Below are 20,015 nucleotides of genomic sequence, written 5' to 3'. Positions count from 1 at the left end.
ATGAAATGTAAACCATGATCTTGTCTCCACTTATATGCAGAAAGATAAGCCACGAAAGGAACTTTCCTCCAACAGTCTGACAAGCAGGATATAAATAGAGATGTGCAGTTGCTCAAAATAATTCAGGCTACCTGTAAATGAGGTGGTAAAAAGCCCAGAATGGGGGAAAATGAAGATTGCCACAGGTCTCCAGGGGTGAACACGCTTTCCAGGCTCGGTGCAGTAGCTGTCTGAGGCAAGGGTGGGGGTGGAAAGACAGAGGGGTGAATGATTCAGAAACGGGACATTTTAAAGTAGGATTTTCAGTGGTGAGATCCAGCATCACTCTCAAACCAACGTGAGTTGGCAACTAGGTCCACTCCCACACATAACCAGTGAAAGAGTTCAGTAGTTACCCTTTGCTGAGCAGATATTTATGTATCAGCTTCAAATGTCTAAAAGAGTGGGTGGTTATGTGTGGTTAGTTGATTCACTGCAGAGGAACAGATTTCTTGTGTTACTGTACAGTCACTTCATCATTACTAAGGATCTAAACGTGTCTACCCTTTCATTCCACTGGCAAGAAGTAAAGTGAGGCTTTGGGATGAATGTGAAGACCCAAGCTGAGGGACATGGGGCATAGTTAGGTCCCCAACAATGGCTAACTATTGATATGTAGTGAAATGTCACCATTTTCTTGAGGAATATCTTAATAAGGCCATTGTGGGCTGGTAAACTGAAGCAAAGGAGTAAAACATTGCCATTAAAATTTGGAGTAATACACTATCCCAGCTAAAATATTAATAAGTTCTCCTAGCAAAGAGAATTCTTGAGCTGGGAGAACATTTAAAGCTGTTTTCAATCAGGGTCTCAAGTAGCCTGTGATGAATCCTAAGTGTCCCTCCCTCTCCCCATCAGCTTCCTTCAGTGTTCATACATTTTGTAATTATTTATAAACAATTAAAATTACAAGGGTTTTAATCCTTACCAAACATCTGGCCCCGGTGGGTTCTTTTTCCCCTTAGCAACACTGGCTGGGGCTGGGGCAGCGGAGCATGCACGTGCTTGTCTTAACAGCCTCCACCCAGCCCACTTCCCTCATCAACACTACCTGTTCCCACCCAAAGCACAGATTTGATTTTTCTTTTTACAACCCTTCCAAAATGGAAGCCTAACCTCTGTAAAGAGAAGGTGGTTTGTCCAAGATCACACAGAGGCCACAGTGACATGAAGAAGTGAGTCTAGGTTTCCTGACACCTATTTCAAGACTTAGTCCTACACATTACATTCCAAAATAATGCTACAGAGTTTCACCCCTAGAGACATTCTTTCTAGCAGGCTGTATTTTATTTGTTTGCTTTGGGTGCTATTGTTGTTGTTGTTGGAGGGATAATTGGCATGGTGTCAGAATCTCTCTTACAAGTTTCCTGAGAGCAGGGATGGGAGAGAGATGTGACCTGAACTTGGAGCATCTTTTGAAACTGTGAACTCCACAGATTTCAAACTGATGGTTAAATCTGTCCCCCAGGCTGGGCAAACCCACTGCAACTACCCAGTCACAGTGAAAGACACAACTGCAGTTCCTAATCCAGGGCCCCTCAAATTGTGTCCACTAAGTACTTACGTAGCTTTTCCTCCTTTCACGTAAACACCTTTAGTCATACAATGCCTTGAGTGACTCCAAAGGTATTAAAAATGCAACATTACTTTAAAGCGAGTATCAGAATAATTTTAAGTACAGAAATGGAACTAGGAATGTAATCATGAGCAGGTGTTTCAAATGGCCTCCTGCAAAAAGTAATATCCATCCATCTCAGCACTAATGAAACCATAAAGAAGCAGCTTTTGAAAGATGATGGTTTCCTTTAAAGGACTGTAAAACTGGATGTGGTGAAGAATTCCTTCTAGGAGTGTTACATCTGGCTAATTAATAAAATGTACTGTTTGTGCATTCCTCAAGCGCAGGGTGGGAAAACAGGCAAAAATGATGACAGTGGTGTGTTTATTAAATTGGGATGCTGGTAGGAAAGGCAGTTTTCTGCCTTATGAATTATATCAAAGACAGCCTGTGGCCCATGGAAAAGTCAGGCAATTGGCTGATAATTTGTGTGGTAGTATTCTCAAAGAATCCTGCTGACCTAGCAAATTGGAAAGTGAAGCGAAGAAAACAGGTTAAGAGTTTAACTAGAGTAGATTAGAGAAAATGTAGCATGATGACTGATATCCAGTAGTCTCAGTAACTGATTCTTGGATGGATGGATGATGCACACATAGATGGAAAGATGGATTTGTTAAATAAACATGCACCCAATTCAACATATGCTTCTGCTGAGTAGTGTTCACTCCCCCGGAAATAAAATTTTATCTGGTTTCCTCCAATCCTCTCATAGGCACCACTGATTTGCCCTAATTCTCAAGACAAATATGATTTCTCCCTACCAAAGTCTGCCTCCAGAAAGCAAGCTCTATCAAATGGCAATGAAGGGAGAGCCGTGCACAGGATACAGAAGGGACATTTGGCCTGAGTGCCACATTCAGAAGGCACTTCCAACTCAGACTTTGAACCTGATTTCCAACTGAAATTCAATAGGTGCACCAGCAGGTTTTTATGGTCTTTTCTGATTTTTCCCTATGGCCTGGCATTTCCTTATTTTGTAATCAAATGGTAGCTTAAAATGAAGCAGAGTTATAGGTCTCTTTCTCCTCACAACCTGAAGCAAAAAGTTATCAACCATTCCCAAGCCCTGAAATAAAACAGAGGGGACCTCTTAAGTTATCTCCCTGTCTTTACATACCCAGAATCTTATCTGGAGGAGTAAAAATCCTAGAGAATCAATATTGATCAAAAGAACATTTGGGATTTGAAATAGTAGAAAATATGGTGGAGTGGAAGAAAGAAACCAAATAAATTCACAGTTAAAGTAACAATGCCAACCAATGAAAATGATTCGCCTACCATGTTCCAGATAAGAGGGCGTACCTTCCGAGGGGTCAAGCCTCCGAGCCCTCCGCCCATGCTTCGAGTTATTATGAACAAACATGTTATCAGAGACTGCCAGGACATGGCCATCCACGTTGACTGTTGTAGACACCACGACCTAGAGACATGAGAGAAAAATGAATGAACATTTTAATATAAAAGCATGGTGGGTAATAAACTCAAGTTAAATAAATAACAGCTGGGAGCTGAAGAAAATTGCATAGCTATTTCACATAATAACTGGTGCTTATGCTGTACAAGTCTAACAAGAGGAGCTATTGATGAGTGGGTCTTTGGCATGGAACGCTTTTGATGCAGTTTTAAGTAAAATTGCACAGTTTATAGTTATACAGCAGAAGGTACACTGTTAACCATAATTTTAACAAGAGGATCTTTATTAGCATATTTTTTACACAAGGGTGGTTGTGTTTCACCTAAATTACCCTTCAGTTTAGACGCTGAAGCAGATATCACAGTTGATCATGCAAATAAAAGTCTTTTGAATCTTTAAAATATTTCCTCCCCACTGTGTCACGATGAAGAGGATAGAGAAATGAAAGAGAGAGTTCAGTGGGAGCTGAGATGCATTTTTCTCTCTTGGGTATCTCATTGAGATTTTTTGTACTTTTTTCTTCCCATGTTAGTTTGATTAATAAAACCAAAATGCCCCTCACAATTATCACCCTCATGGCCTCCCTCAAAAGAAATCCCTGTTAATTAAGGGTCTTAGATCTGTTGCAAAGAAATAAAAAATTGTGGATCTGGCCCAAGGCATCCTTCAGACACCCAACCCATCTCATAAACTGACTCTCAGGTTTCCCAGAAGGGACCAAGGCAAAGTGCGTCAGAGAACTTTCACCAGAACAATGAGCAGAAATGACCTACACTTCTCCTTATATGAAATGGGGAAGGGGATTAACACTGAAGCCCACAGAGATATGTTTATTCATGTGACCTCTTACAACCAAATATAATAATTGTCTGTAATTGCAGCCTCAGCTCCTACCTCATGCTTTGACACGAGAAACAGCAATCAGCCAGCTCCCATTTAATCCACCTATTATGTTGACTAATTAACTTTGCCCGACAGTTTATTTCTTCCTCCATTATCAGCCCCTGTCAGCCACAAGCACCCCGCAGCATAGGGGAAACCTCCGGCTCTTTGATTGATCACCGATAGATTGACATGCAGATTAATTTAATTAGAATCACCTCACTTGAGAAATGAAAGACAATGGCAAGAGGGCTAATAGATCTGCTCTCATAATGAGGCAAGCCTCCAGAGCGAAAGCTGAGGATTTCTGATTTATTTTGTTCAATTCCCCAGTTGCTTGGGAAAGATTCTAGCTTTAATTGTTCTTGGTGTTGAGAGGCATTAACCTCTGAAGAGGTGAACTGCTTTACAAAGGTTGGCACAAACTGAGGCTTCAGTTTCTGAGGAAGGCTTTTCTCCCAGCTGGCTAAAGGGGGCACTAACTTCTAGAGTCTACAGTGATTTTTATCGCCTGATGGGCCCTGGAAAACACCAAGATTTGGCCCCTGCCTGGGAAATGTCAGCCCTGCCTGGCGAAGTGCTGCCCTCTTTCAATCCCAGTTCTCACCAACCATGCCATGTGTAAAAAATCCACTGTCTCTCAGGCTTACCTGATGCATCTTGGAAATATAAGCCCTTTCCCAGAGTCTCAGAGATGGCAATGAAGTGAAAAATACAAGCACATGGCTCACAATATATCACTGAGCTGCGTTAATTTTCTAAATCCGTTTTATTAAAATGCATAGTAAGTAACTAAGGGTGTTCTCTTTAGTCATTGTAAACTCCAAAATTCCGTCTAGAACAAATCATTCTTGGGAAGATATGGAAGGTTTACGTGGTAGTTTGCAAGGTGGTTCTCCTCCTTATTCATGATTGGCCAACCGGTTCTGACAACCTGTGGCTGCTATGTCCGCTCCATCAACTTTAGCTTCATTTAAAAGGAGGAAGAAGTGGGGAGGTAGTCTGTTATTTTCCAAAACCATTAAGTGCAGTGGCAGAGTCAATATCATTTAGGGCAACAAAAACTCACTTTCCTTTTTGTCAGGGAGATGATCTTGTAGGACAGTAACAATTATGTAACAGAGCTAGGTCTTTCAAAGAAATGTTGATTTACTACAAGACCACATTTGAGTGGTCACTGGAGTCGTTGGCAGAAGATACTATAAAAGGAATCCCAAATGTGTCTGTTTCCAGGGTCAGGAAATAGAAAGTGGTTACTCTAGAAGTCTGTTTTAGGAGGAAAAGAAAGCAATGACATTTCAGCGTGCACCTGTAAGATACAAGCACTACAAACTTATGGTTTAAAATAGTATCTTTGAAAAACACTGTCATCTAATTCCTAACATTGAATTAAAATGTGCAAAAAACGGTTAAGGGGAGAAAAACTATACCATGTGTATTTTCCTTTGCTTAGTGAGAGGAGGGCCACATGCATAACAGAATCACTTGTGAGGCCAATCAAAACTGGTGAAAAGATAATACAGAGAATCCTGTGCCATTGTTTCTTGAAAATGGATGGCTCAGTTGCCCCTCAAAAATTCATAGAACAACCTCACTACCCCAAAATAATTTCTCCCGTTCCAATTTGAAACGATCGAGAGAGATTTAAATAAAATGTGCATATTAATTCACAGAGCAATTTGTCAATTTAAAAGAAAAAAATCTGTGAGATATAAAAAGCATACTGAAGATTCCTTTAAAATTAGACCAATGGTAGAAGGGAAGGGGACCTTTCTAGTTCAACACAGATTAATGAGGTGCTGATAGACGGCCTGCCAAATCTTCAGCCTTCCCAAATTCTGTCAATAAAACACAGCTCGAACTGGGGACACGTGAACAAAGAAAACTATTTTGCTTTTGGCTTCAACCACCTCTTTCCTCTCTGTCACCCTTCTCACTCCTCTGTCCCAAGAACGAGATGATGCAACTCTGAAGAACAGGTATGTTTGCAATTGTACAGTGTCTGTTATAATTAAACCTTTACTTTCCAGACTTGCACTGAGCGATCCAGTACAAACATGTGGCTGTTTACATTTAAACTAAGTAAAATTTAAAATTCTACTTCTTAGTCTCAGTAGCCACATTTCAAAGGCTCAGTAGCCACAGGTGGTGGGTGGCCAATAAAACATGTTTTTCCTTATAGAGTGCTCTACTGGCCCTGGAATGATTTTGAAAGAATTTGTGTCAATTTATTTATAAGGATAAACTATATCTCAAGCTGTATCTCCTGAAATAAATATTGGACTAGTACACAGGTTTAGGATTGTGTACATAATACACTTTTGTTGCTGTACTTTTTAGAATCAACTTTCTACTGGAGGAGGACTGTGTTTTTAAATATAGTAATCCAGAAACATGCTAATTAATAGTCAGCAAATTCCATGGTACCTTTTACCTGACTCCCACCCTCTAGGTGAGGGCATTTGGTGGGAGGGGTTATAATAACAGAAGAGAAATCTATGGCAACCTGAAGAGTTTTGAGATTTTACACTAGTATTTTCAATCTCATGACTTACTATTGGTAATTCAGAATCTGCTCTGTTGTATACTTTCCTGGACCTAGATATCCCTAAATGTTATTATTTTTATTATCTACCCCCTCTATTTAGAATTTGAAAGAATTCGACAAAAAAATGAATGATTCCTGGCTCCCTAGATTTCTTAGTTGAGGTGACTCTGGCCAGGTAAACCTTTCTCAGTCCCAGTGTCCCTGACTCTCAGATGGGAATAATATTGGCACTTAATTCCTAAGATTACTGTGAGGCTGAGTTCATCAAAGTGGCCTGCTTGGTTCTTGGTCCATATCAAAGAGCTCATAAAAAGCAGTGTGGTAGTTGTCATTTTGTAATTGATGTCAAACAAAAAGTTCAAAAGAAGGTGCCGTGATGATAAACTGAAGCATTGCCTCTAAAGAACCCAGCATAAACTGTTATTTAAAAAAAGAATAGAGTATTTCTCCTATGCTCAGCAATCAATGAAATCTTCCAGTTTTAAAGACTTTTGTCCTTACAGCACAATACCATATAATTTAGCCCTCTTCTGAAATGCAGTTCTCCCTGATTTGAGTAACTTTGCTTTCTAGGATATTTCTCCACCTTAGGCTGATGAGTTCTAGACTTGAAACTGAATGAATCTTCGCTGCTTTGAAAATAGTCTTTAAATTAGACATCTTGTCATTTTATTCTGCTTTTCCCAGTAGCTTACATCAGGGCAGGTTTTAGAGGAGTTTTGGTATTGATTAGTTTTTTCCTCACCGTCATTTCGTAGGCTGTCCTTCTTCCCTTGATGTGACACAGGAGGCATTGTATGTCCTGACTATAAAATCTAGAATTCAAGGACTATACCCTCTCATGAGCATATTTCCCCAAAATACAAGTGGCTAAATCAATCACAGCAAGTAGCAGCCCATGTGGAAGAAGGGTTAAACAAAAGCAACCAAAAGACTTGAAATCTGCACTTTGCACATTTCCCCAACAGACATAGAACAGAGGAAAGATTAGACTACATAAGTATTTTCAAACTTTAAATTTATAATATTTTGTCAGTAAGTAACTCCCTCCAGAAAATAACCACTTCAGCAAGTTAATTTTGAGTAATTATTAAAAATTATACACCTTGGTTTTCCATGCTTGCACATGGAAACTTGGTAGAAGGAACTTAGTAGTAAAGCTGCTTTGTTCTATTGCTGCTTTACCCCTGAGTTCAGCTCATTTTATTTTTGCATTAATCCAGAGACTTTGATAATAAGGCTTTAAAAGGAGTAACTTTAAGCATGTGAAATAAATAGCCACTGAGCAACATTCCATGAAATGGTACTCAGCAATTTAAAAATACAAACTATTGACACATGTGTTTTAATCTTCAAAAAAATATGTAGAGTGAAAAAAGCCAATTCTAAGAGATTACATGCTGCATGTTATGGATTAAACTCTGTTCCCACCACAAAAACTCAAAGGTAAATCCCTTAGCCCCAGTACTTCAGAATGTGGCTGTACTTTGAGACAGGACTTTGATTACTTTAAAACTATGCCATTGAGGCGGTTCCTAATCCAATCTGACCAGGGTTCTGATAAGAGGAGACAATTTGGGCACATGGGAAATAGGTAAGCATGAGTGCTATGAAAGTGTGAGGGAAGGATCATTGTGGCGATGGAAATGCACAATACTCTGACTGTGGTGGTAGATATACAAACCTATACCTGCCATAACATTATATAGTATTAAAAAATATACCCACACAAGGAGTACATTTAGGGAAATTTGATAAGTTGAGTGGATCGTGTCCTGAATATTGTAGTACAATTTTGAAAAAAATTATATTACTAGTGAAGGCAACTGATTAATGCATATGTGGATGTTTCCGTATTACTTCTTACAACTGCATGTGAATCTACAATTACAACAATGAAATATTCAGCTAAATATAAGGCATCCGCAACCAAGATGCCCTTCAAAGGGTGAATGGACAAACAAACTGGTAATCCATACAATGGCATATCATTTAGTGATAAAAAGAAATGAGCTGTCAAGCCACAAAAAAGGCATGGATGAATCTTAAATGCATATTACTAAATGGGAAAAAAAGCCAATCTGAAGAGACTGTACACTATATGATTCCAGCTAAATGACATTCTGCAAAAGACAAAGCTATGGAGACAGTAAAAGAGCTCTGGCTGCCAGGAGTTTGGGAGGAGGGAAGAGTGAATAGATTCATAAGGTAGTGAAACTCTTCTGTGTAGTATTGTAATAATGGATACATAACATCATGCATTTGTCCAAACCTATAGAATGTATAACACACATATGGACTTTAGTTACCAATAATGTATCAATACTGACATACCAATTGTAACAAATGTGTCACATGATATTAATAATAGAAGAAAGTGAGGAGGAGTCTTGTGGAGTCAGAGGGTAACTCTCATGGACTTCCCACCAATTTTTTTCCTATAAATCTAAAACTTCTCTATAAAATAAAAGTCCATATATTTTTTAAGGAATTGATTTCTACCCTGAATCCCTTACAGCCTGCATTTTTCCCCTACTTGTCTACTGAACCACTTCTTTACAGACTTGTCAAATGGCACAAAATCAACTAATCTTACAGTTTCTAAGAGCTTTCAAATATAGGAAAGGGGACAACAGTTGCAGAAAGGAAATCCTAAATACTCCAAAATAAGGCTTATATTAAGAATTCAATAACTTTTCTTTGTCTGGGACTATATCTACTCCATATGGAAATTCTGGTTATCTCATGCACATGAGAAGCTCGGAACTGACAGTTTTACATAGCTTAGAATAGTTTTAAAGCAAAGAGTGATTTTTTTACTGCAAAAATGCAACTAGATTGAAAAAATATGCCGTCATATGAGATCTGTAGAAAAAAAATGATAAAAGGAGACCTCAGCAGTTATGACACTGCAAATTTGTGCAACACCTCCTTTTACAGCTTAGAAAACTAAGGCTTGCGATGTTTTAAAACATCCTCAAAGCCATAAGACAAATTAGGAGCAGAGACTAGCCTGAAAGGAACCCTCCAGATCCTCAGTCCACTTCTCAGCCACGGTAGTACCCAGCACAGGCTTAAATTGGCTGCCTGGATTCAGCTGGTACCTTCCAGAACAAATCTATGGTGTCTGCATGGCTGACTACAGTTTAAGTATTATTTACATAAAAATGGTCTGAAGCATTTAGGTCATCATTAACTTTGTCCTTTAAAATATCCTTGACTGGTATGAAATGAGATATTCTCAGAAATGTGCCTGATTGCTAGTTTCTATCTGGTTGAACGATCCCAAATAACTCATTAAAAATTATGAGGGACACGTGAACCTACAGAACGTAACAGTGTGGAACTGCTGGAGGAAGGGAGTGGCTAGCTGAATTAAATCTACATTAAAGATTCAAGGCGAAACCATCTCTTAACAGAAAGACAAGAGCAGACACTTCAGACATTTGTGCTAAACAAGTTCAGGCCTTTGAAAAGGTAGACTTAGCTTCTGACTCCCAAATGGTGACACATGCTAAACCTGAAAAGCTCATCAATGATCTAAACCTCACTCTCTCCACAGTGGATCAAGACACATTTGATGATGTCACTGCTGTGTAACTGTTTAACTGAAACTGTGTAACTATCACTGGTGCCCTCTGTTTATGTGTCCCCATTTCAACTAGGCATACAGAATTGTCTCTAATGAGGGTACTACGGCAGACAGACACGGGGAAGACAGGAGCAAGCTAAGGGCATTCCTCAGCAGCTCAGATTACAGGTCAGGTAGTCCTGACGTTCATCTCCAAACTCTGTCACAACCAGTTTGTAACCTTAGATAAATCAAATTATAGGATTGAATTAGAAGCCTACTATGTGCCAGGCATTATTCTGTGTCCTGGAGAAGGGCCAATGAATAAGACAGATACAGCATTTCCCTACCAGGAATTTAGTTATTACTGGGGATGTAGAGGGGGTCAGACAATCAATAAGTAAGCAATAAAAGCAAATTTTAGACTTTAATAATGTCTAAGAAAAAATAAAAGAAGGGAAATGCCTAGATAGGAGCTAGTTTTGATGGAGTGATTAAGAAATGCCTTCGAGGAGGTGACAGTTTGGCTGAAATAAGAGTAATGAGTATCTAATCATTCAAGGATGTGACAGAAGAGTTTCCCAGGGAGATGGAATAGTAAATGCGAAGATTCTGAGGCACAAATGACTTCATGTATTCAAAGAAAATGAAGGAAGAGAAGAAAGACCAATATACTTGATTGGAGCCAAGTAGAAAAAGAGACAGGGTGATAGAAAAAGATGTATACACTTGTTACACTTAGTACTTACACTTAGTACACTTAGTACAGTGTAATAAGAACTCTGTAAGGCACAATTTAAAAAGTGGATGAATATAAGAATATTTTGTTGTTAAATCCCAATGACTATAAGCATCAACCAAACCAACACCCATTGGTGACTACTGATCAAACCAAATATTTTACATCTATCTTTTAATGTATTTTACATTTTCTTCAAAGACAACTATACTTAATGTAGAAATTCACTCCCTGTAAGTGCACAGCTACCACTCACAGAATCCTGTTCATAAGGATCCCTTCTCAGGAATGCATATTTTCTGCCAAGACTTAGCATAAGGCTCAGGCCAAGTTACATATTTGCCCAATCAGCCATAATGGTTTAATATATCAGGTTGAAAATTCACCATTTGTATTTACCATGTTAATGTGAATTAATCCTGTATTCTGAAACTATCATTAGAGCTGCTTTCAGTATAACTAATCAGCATGGCACATTTTGAAACTATTCTGTATGGGGAGAGTGAAAGCAGCTCAGGTTCCTGGCATTCTGTTGGTAAAGAATTTAATTGCAAGATGTGCTGTTTGTCAAAACAATATAAGTACATCCGAGATAGAGGTGGAGGGGAGTGGGGGAGAAATGGAAGAAAGAGTATTTCTCTTTCTGTGTAAGTGCCTTTAAAAGCAGACTGCAACTGCAGAGGCTGGGCACATATTTTAAGAATCACACCCTGAACATACTGACTGGGGACACCATGGTGTTTGTTTCTTTTACCATGGTGTCTTAAATAAATACAAATCCTCCACAATTTCTAGACTTTACTTTTTAAAATTAACTTCTCAAGTTAGAGCTCATGTCATCATTCTTAAAAGGAAAGCATATTTTTGTGGGAACTGGGAAGAATAACCTGATGGTTTCCCATATCTCCTATGCAAATGACTAAGCAAGAGAGACTGTTCTTCGTCTTAGCTCAACACGAGCTTATGTTTGTTGTTCTCTGTGCTCAGACCTTTCCTCTGACCCTTCTCAGCATGACCCCAGTCGTCCCTTGGTGTCTGTGGGGAACGGGTTCCAGAAAGCCCTCCTGATGGATGCTCAAGCACCCTGTATAAAACAGCACTCTATCTGCACAGAGCCTGTGAATCGTCCCATGTTCTTCAGATAATCTCTGGATTACTCACGGTACCTAATGCAGTGTGAACCCTATGTGAATAATTGTTATGTTGCAATGCTTGGGAAATAATGATAAGAAAAAAAATCTACCCATATTTAGTACAGATACAATTTTTTCCCAAATATTTTAAATCTGCAATGATTGCACCCATGGATGTGGATCTGTGGGTATGGAGGATGATTGTACTTCTGAGCTGTAGCTCTGAGCTTTAATGCCACCCTCTCTGGTCACCAGCTTTAAAGTAGTTTCCTACATCCCACCCCACACTGTTTTTCTTTCATAATATCTTGTTTAATTTTCCTTAGAGCAATAATTAAAATTTCTAGTTATTTGTAATTATTTGTACACATCTTCATTATGGTGGCTAATGGAAATTATTCTTTATTCACTCATTTAATCTTCTGTTTGGGCTGCACAACTAGATACTACTGGCAGGCCTCTCTGTGGCTATTGTTGGCCATGTGGCTGATGCCTAGCCAATGAGATATGAGCAGATTTGACAAAGACTTATTTCTAATCCAAGGATTTCAGGTCATGCATGTGTCCCTTTGTACACCCCTCATTCAGATAATTGAGGCATTCAGATAATATTCTAGAGGATGGAGGAGGCATGGAACAAAAAGACCCCAGGTTCCAAAATCCCTTCAAAGACAAGATCTTCTCATCAAGGCAGAAAAAACTCCCAGCTACCATTATGTGGGCAAGAAAGAGCCGTCTGTTGTATGAGAGCCATTGTATATCTTTTGCTGTATTGGCTCTAGCAGTTAGTGTTATCCTAAAAAACAGACCTGAATTGAAATATAAGTTTCATTAGGGCAAAGTCTCTTTCTTCTTCACCACGACAGACTTATCAACTAGCACTTCAATAAATACTACTGGGTGCAATGCATGTGTGGACGAATGAAGATATCTTACACCTATATTCATATATGCTGATGCTCTAGATCTAGTATTTATATGTGGATACAGATTTAAAGCTTATGTAAAAACGTTTTTGAAAGAAGAAAATGAATGTAGAAATTTATGTGGTATTCCAGTCTCTCGGTATCACGGCATCATGGTGACAATTTGAACCCAATTCTTGTTCCTCTTCTCAGTACCTTCATTCTGCCAGTCCCAACAAGGAAAGCTATAGATAAGGATTTAAATCTCAGCCTTAAATTGTCTGGTTCCTGTCAGTTAAAAACCAGACTGTGACAAGGTTTTAGCACAGTCCTTTGACATTAGCATCTTTTTAGTGTCAAGATGAAGAAATGGGCTCATTTAGACACATTTAATTTCTGCCTGTGTCATGGGCTCTTTCATCCCCAATTCCTCCCTCCCCCTTCCTCCGTCTTTCCCCACCCCCTCCAGACCTGAATGAAGGCTATATCCACTGTTGTATTTGAGCAAGTTTGTTGCTCTAACCACAGCCTAGGGATTTCAGAAGAAAACATTCATTATGAATTTTTTTAAAGAGATTGTACCAGATTTTCTACAAGGTTTATGCTATACTGCCTTAAAGTACGAACGCAGCCAGCTCTGCGGAAAGTGATTAATTTCTTGAAAACAGTCAGGTCACACTAATTGACATGACCTGTGTAATTAAGCAGTCTCTGTTTACATACCAGAAACCCAGCTGCTGTGAGGCTGAGTTTGCTTGACAGAATGTCTTTACATGTCAGGGGATCAACAACCTTTCTTATGTCCTTCTCAGTCACCTACACAGGCCCCTGATTGCTGTTCAGAAGAGACACGCTCTGCCACTGCTGTGTGAAGATCAGGCTGGCCTGGAAAGCATACAGAATGGGATGGGACAGACGCGCGGTGACAGTGACAGCTAGAGAGAGCCGCTTAATAGGCAGCGGAGGGTGTTTCCCGTCAGACGTCTCAGGACTCGGGTTTGATAGGTTAAGAGTAGACCCGAGGTTTTTCATGCCAAAAAAGATACTGTTTCATTCCCCCTCAGAGTCGAGGGAGACATAAAAATGTTTGAGACCAGCTTCTCAGTTCATATGTTATGAGGAAAATCATGGAAACATATACCTTTTTCATAAGACATCGTCAGTCAATGTCACTATGACACACAGGGAAGCTTTGGGGAAAACTTTCTCTCAGTCTTGCATCAGTTCTAAGACCTAGGAACCTCAGTATGATTTTTTTTTCCAGTTCTAGAGACTGAATCCAGGGTCTTGGCATTGAGCTACATTCCCAGACCTCTCTATTCATTGATTTATTTTATTTTGAAACAGAGTTTCACCAAATCGCTAAGTTGCCCAGACCAGGCTCAAATGTGTGATTTTCCTGCCTCAGCCTTCCAGAGTGGTGGGATGACAGGAGTGCACCCCTATGTTCAGCTCAGTATGATTTCCTAACGGGATCCTCTGAGGTGTCTGAGGGCTGTTCATTCCCACCCTGTGTAAGGAAATGGGATTTCTTGCCCTGAAGAACTTCCCAAACCTCTCTGGCTGAAGTGAAGCCTGGGCTGGCTGCTGAGGGAGAGCTCCTTTATCCAAAGTTCCTAACCTGCAAACTGCCCGCTCGGGGGCTCTGTTCTGGAACAGTGCTCAGGCCAGTTCCCTTCCATATAACCCCACCCTACTTGATGAACTTTGGTGGTGTGTCACTGTTCTTCAGGTAGATGGCATCTTGGGCCTATCTTAGGGTGAGTGCCTTTTGGAAAACCCCTCTTGGGCTTTCCGGGGACTCCAGAGCTTTTTCTAAAGTAGTCTCTATGACTCTCAGGTGTTAAGAGCTCTTCCTATTGCTTCCCTATGTACCTGCCCACAGACTCTGGACAATTTCTTTATTGTTCTGAAGTGTTAGATAATATCTGAATCAGACTGCTTGGGTTAAATCATGCCCTCACCACCTAATAGATGTGTGACTCTGAGCATATGACTTAACTGCAGTAAGCCTGTTTCCTCATGTATAAAATGGGAATGATCCATATTAGCATGTTTCTAAGAGGGATACTGTGAGGATAAATGCAATTCATTTCAAACAGTTCTCATAATGCCTCTCACAAAGTCATTACCCAGTAAATGTTAGCTGTACCATCATCATCAATATCCTTGGGTACACATAACACGTGTGTATTTGCACACACAAATATGGAACACATTGAATGTAGACACTGATATAAACAATCATCTACCCCATGTTTAATGAAATTAGAAATGAACCAATGCAGTGAACCAGGGATCAGAGAAGGAAATTCCAGCTTAATGTGGAGGAAAAAAAGTGAGAATGCCAATGAATTCTGTTCGGGGCTTCTGAGATGAACTTTCTGGAGTTGTACAGCAGGCACTTGGACAGCTAGACCTGAACCTAACCACAGGTCTTGGAGACCCACACTCCAGAATCTTCAGTGGTGGCACAATGATGCTAGGAGCAGAGAAGATACTCAGGAGAGCCTGGAAGTGAGAAGAGGTCTTAAATGTCTGAAGGAAAGGTGGAAAACGCCAACCTTCACAGGGTGACAGACAGTTGCATCCAGAGTGGGGGGAGGCGAGAATGAGTGAATGGGATCATAAAATCCACAGGGGAAAAAAAAGGGATTCCAGAAGGGTGGAATGGCCAGCAGCATGAAATGATGCAGCGGAAGATGGCACTAAATAGTCATGAAAGAAAAAGGCTAGAAAAAAAATTAAAAGACTTGGTAAGAGATACTTGAGGTTTGCTTCAATTTCTCAAATCAATTCATCCACTTCTGGTTGCACAAATGCCCATGTGCCTACTCAGACAAGACCAAGTGATAACTGCATAAAAACTACAATGAAAGAAATGTGTGAATGTGCAAAAATACAATATCAAATGAGTGTTCATCTTGCCACAGGGTTAATCAATCTTCACCTGGAGGCAGCAAGGGTGTGATGGCTAGAAGGCAGGTTGAACTTGAGGTCCAGTAAAGAGTTTGTCATCCCTCATAGAGATGTACCTCTTCTTCAACTCAAAAACTGACTCTGTGGTAGCCAAAGTAGCTGTCCCTACTGAGAACATTTTTAGAATTGTTGAGAATCGCAGGCATTGTCAGGGTTCAGATAAATCATACCAGTGTGACGGTCATTCTGTACCTTGGGGTGGGCAGTCCTCATACTAATCAAAGGTTCCACTCTGGGGATACTAACACTGTCACCAGGAAGATTGGTAAGAGGTCACCAGGTATAATACAGAACCAGAGGTTCTCAATCAGAGGCAGTTTTGTCTCTCTTCTCCATGAGGAGATATTTAGCAATGTACATTTTGAGTTGTCATGGCAGGGGAGGGGGCTGTTCTCTACTGCTATCTAGTGGGTAGACACCAGTGACACTACTAGACATCCTACAATGCACAGAACAACTTCCTCCCAAAAGAGCCCAGATCGTTCAGTCTGAAATATCAATGACATTTCATGAGAAATGTTGAGAAACCCTAGTCTGAATTAATGATCTATCTTCAGTTTACCACAAGGATTTCTCTCCAAAGGATTTCATTTATATTTTATCTTTTACAAATTACTTCTATAGTCAGGTTCAAAATGCTTATCTTTTACATGTAATGAAATAAACAAAATCATCATTCTACAGCAGTACCTCAGTTCACGAACTTAATTCTTTCCACAATTCTGGAAATCATTAATTCTGGAAAGAATTAAGTTCATGAACCCAGGTACCACTGTACCGTCATTTTAAAGTAGAAGAAATTAAGGCCCTAAAAGATTAGCTGACTTTTCATAAATACAACTTGTGTCTCCTTATTTTAGTAGACCTTCTAAGAAAAGAATAATATTTTATGTGCAAAATTAAAACTTTCTAGACACTCTAATAAAGAATAGATTGAATTGACTTCTCATCTTGTATAAGAACTATATTCCTACAACCCAAGACTTCCAAACATCTTACGAAGGCTCAAAGAATTCTACACAAACGCTCATTTCGGTTCTCACTGCCACCAAAGTCCATCTCAATTCTACTGCTCTGAGAGGCACAGCAAAGCTGATCCTGGTATTCGTGAGTCATTAGACATATTTACTAGGTATAAATTGTTTCATGCCTGGATGTGCTTAACTCCTAACCCAAACTTGGCCAAAAGAGAAATATGGCTCATCTTGAGGCCAAAGCAAACCATAAAACAGTGTATACCAAAACCCAACTCGTGTTGCAAGACACTTAGCAACACAGACTTTGTAGCATTGCATATGTGGCTTTACCAGCTTAATTGCAAAGCTGACTCCTGCTCACAACAAAGTCCTGGGGGTCGGGGGTGAGGGCACTTATGTTTACAAAGTTGGGATCGGGAGCTGGCCAGCAGAAACATATTCTTAAAAACTAGAAATCTCTGCGTTCTCCCTGCTTATTTCTGTTAAGATAAAAGGTAGGAAGGCCAAGATGATTTTTCCAAAAATACCTCAGAAACTCAAGAGACAAGGTCTTTTCCCCATTGAATTTGTTCTTTAATAAAGCTAGCAAGTCTCACCTCTTTTTAAAATATCACTTGGGAGACTATGTGCAGCTAAATTTTTTCAAAAGCCTCTCAGAGATCATACACTGCGATCTGCACTTAAAGCTGATTAAATAGACATAAGAGCATACTTTAAGCACCACGCTATTGCTCTGATGGACTGTACAAGCATACATCTATGGGTCATTACTCTGATGGGGAAACTAACATTGATCATGCAAATAAGTTAGCCATAAAATTAGATGGAGAGCAATGCAAGGGTCTATAACTTTGCTACTCAAAATGTGGCCCATGGCTTTGCCATCACTTGGGAGCTTGTTAGAAATTTCAATCCTACCACAGACCTCAACCAGTATTTTAATAAGATCCACAGGGGGTTCTCAGCACCTTAAGTTAGAGAGGTACAGTGTCTAGAATGCAGCAACCTTTCCTAAAACCCACACACATTTTGTGTGTTAGACATTAGCACATTCGTTTTGGGTCTTTGACCTTTTGTTAAGGTGTAATTCTGTGATGCTAACACACCACTTGCGCTGTAACTGGTGGCAGGCCTGAGAACATTTCTAGATGCTGTGTAAGAACATTTCTGAAAGAGAACTGAGGATCACCCACACCACTTTAGACAGGCTCTATTCTTAGGAAGTCCTTTTAGAATAGTCAATTGTTACTACTACCAGTTTCCAAGATTGCAAGAGGAGAGCAGAAAGAAAGAGAAGGGGCCATGTTTTTTTTTTTTTAATTTTAACAGTTTTCCTCTTATGTATTAGTTTTCTGGTTATGAAACTTTTAGGAAAGAATTCATCATTTTATGTACTTTACTAAACTGGGTGTTTCTGCATGTGAGTCCATTCAGGTAGACACAACTGGACTCCAAGGACATTTATGTCTGCACCAGAGAACACAGGTGGTTCAGGGCCAATTCCTGTTGAATAAAAACAAAAAACTCCTAGATAGCAGATGCCCAAGGGAGCAAGTGCCTCACCTGCTCTTCACCTCTGGGGAAACACCTGCACCCCACCTCTTCTTCTGCCTAAAGCTTTACACCTTCTCCTGATACACATGTCATTGTTAAGATTTAAGAAAGATCAGACTGACCCACCTGGAATCTCCGCATGTCACGTGGGTTTCCTGCATTCTTTAGGCAATTTTGGTTGCATTTGAGGAAAAACTTCAAGAAGAACCTGTCAAGAAACAAATTATCACTGTTAACATTTCAGTTCTCATGCAGGAGGCAACAAATCAGGAAGTTATTTCTGAGTTGTGTGTTCTGTTCTCTTTATGCATTTGCTGAAATATTCGCAATGATTTTAGATCAGGTATTTTGTTTGAGGTACTAGTCTATGTTTTGCATCCAAGCTGGACCTTCTTTATGAAAAAAATGTTCTTGGTACTGCCAATAGATCTCGCTAAAATGTAAGCCCTCAAGGAGAAGGAAGATCTCCATCATAGTTTAAGATAGGTTCCAATTGTCTCTAATTCTTTAAGAATCCTCAGGGTCCCTAAACACAACATGTAACTTCAGCCCTACAAATTCACAGGTGATGAATGGCAAAATACATGCTTGATGAAAATAAAGACCCCATGAACACTTTTTTTGAAATCTTAGCATCTCCAAACAAAATGTTCTAATTAGTAGTACTCAGGAGAAGTAAGTAGGATTCACAAGTTAACTAAATCTCTTTGATTGCTCAAATATTTTCTAGATGTTTTTATTAGATTTCCTGCTGTAGATAAAAACTATTTGTGATGGAATAAGAATCTGCCTCACAGTACCATGGTTTCTAAATTGGTTCTATAATGAGATCCATGCGTTTTATTTGCTAAAGTGACCAAAGTTTCCAGTTTCACAAGAAAAATCCTAGCTGCACTAGTATAGGTATCAATAGTGGCTACTTTAACTCAAAAATATCTTGCTATCGATGATACCTTATAACTTTCTGACTTATTATTTATGTAACTATTGTATTTGTCAAGGTCCATTGTAGAAAGATGGCAAGTATTTAAGGTATCATGTAGCCAAGGGTGGTGGCACATGCCTATAATTCCAGCCTTTTGGGAGACTGAGGCAGGGAGATCAGAAATTTGAGCTTAGCCCAGGCAACTTCAGAACTTGGCAAGACCTTGTCTCAAAATAAAAAACACAAAAAGAGGAGGCTGAGGATATAGCCCATAGTAAGGGCTCTGGATTCAATCTCTAATATGGGGGAAAAGATTAAGGTATTCATGTTAAGGCATTCATGTTAGCTACCTACATTTAAACCCCTCCAACTATTTTCTCTTTGGCAATTTTTTTTTTCCTTTTTTGCTACCAGGGATCGAATGTTTGACCATTTTTTTTAATGATTTTTTTTTTTTGGGTACCAGAGATCAAAAGGACCTTGCACTTGCGAGGCAGGCATGGTGCCACTGAGCTAAATCCCTGGCCCTAAAAAAGTTATTTTTAAGGCTGTATAAGTTCTGTGATTTCTTTTATGTTTAGGCCTAATGTACCTATGGATTTCTAGCCTAAATATTTTTCCAATAATATCAGAATGCATTAAAATGTTAGTCAATTAAATTTTTTGTAGAAATTATCTTTTCTTCAGCTTGATCCCCCCCCCCTTCAGGTCTATACTGGAGTAAAATTCTC

General features: G+C 39.5%; 1 protein-coding gene across 12 annotated transcripts in view; it reads right to left on the bottom strand.

Moving 5' to 3' along the window:
- The window catches only part of Ebf1 (EBF transcription factor 1), a 405,540-nt gene that overhangs the window by 127,819 nt on the left and 257,706 nt on the right, over nucleotides 1-20,015 (bottom strand). For 7 of the 12 annotated variants that reach the window (XM_087194903.1, XM_021240454.2, XM_021240431.2 and 4 more), the window contains 2 exons: nucleotides 18,486-18,567; nucleotides 2,936-3,077 (listed from right to left, as the gene is read on the bottom strand). In XM_087194903.1, coding sequence (XP_087051029.1) covers nucleotides 2,936-3,077; nucleotides 18,486-18,567 — 224 coding nt within the window. The remainder of the gene's footprint in view (nucleotides 1-2,935; nucleotides 3,078-18,485; nucleotides 18,568-20,015) is intronic. The other 5 variants (XM_021240444.2, XM_021240448.2, XM_087194905.1 and 2 more) reach the window with 1 other exon arrangement.

Source organism: Heterocephalus glaber, unplaced genomic scaffold (assembly GCF_053883595.1).
Source record: "Heterocephalus glaber isolate CG9 unplaced genomic scaffold, H.glaber_assembly_v1.0 deba00001606, whole genome shotgun sequence".
NCBI lineage: Eukaryota > Metazoa > Chordata > Mammalia > Rodentia > Bathyergidae > Heterocephalus > Heterocephalus glaber.
Note: the sequence above shows the minus strand (reverse complement) of the source record. Positions and strands in the feature narration are given on the sequence as shown.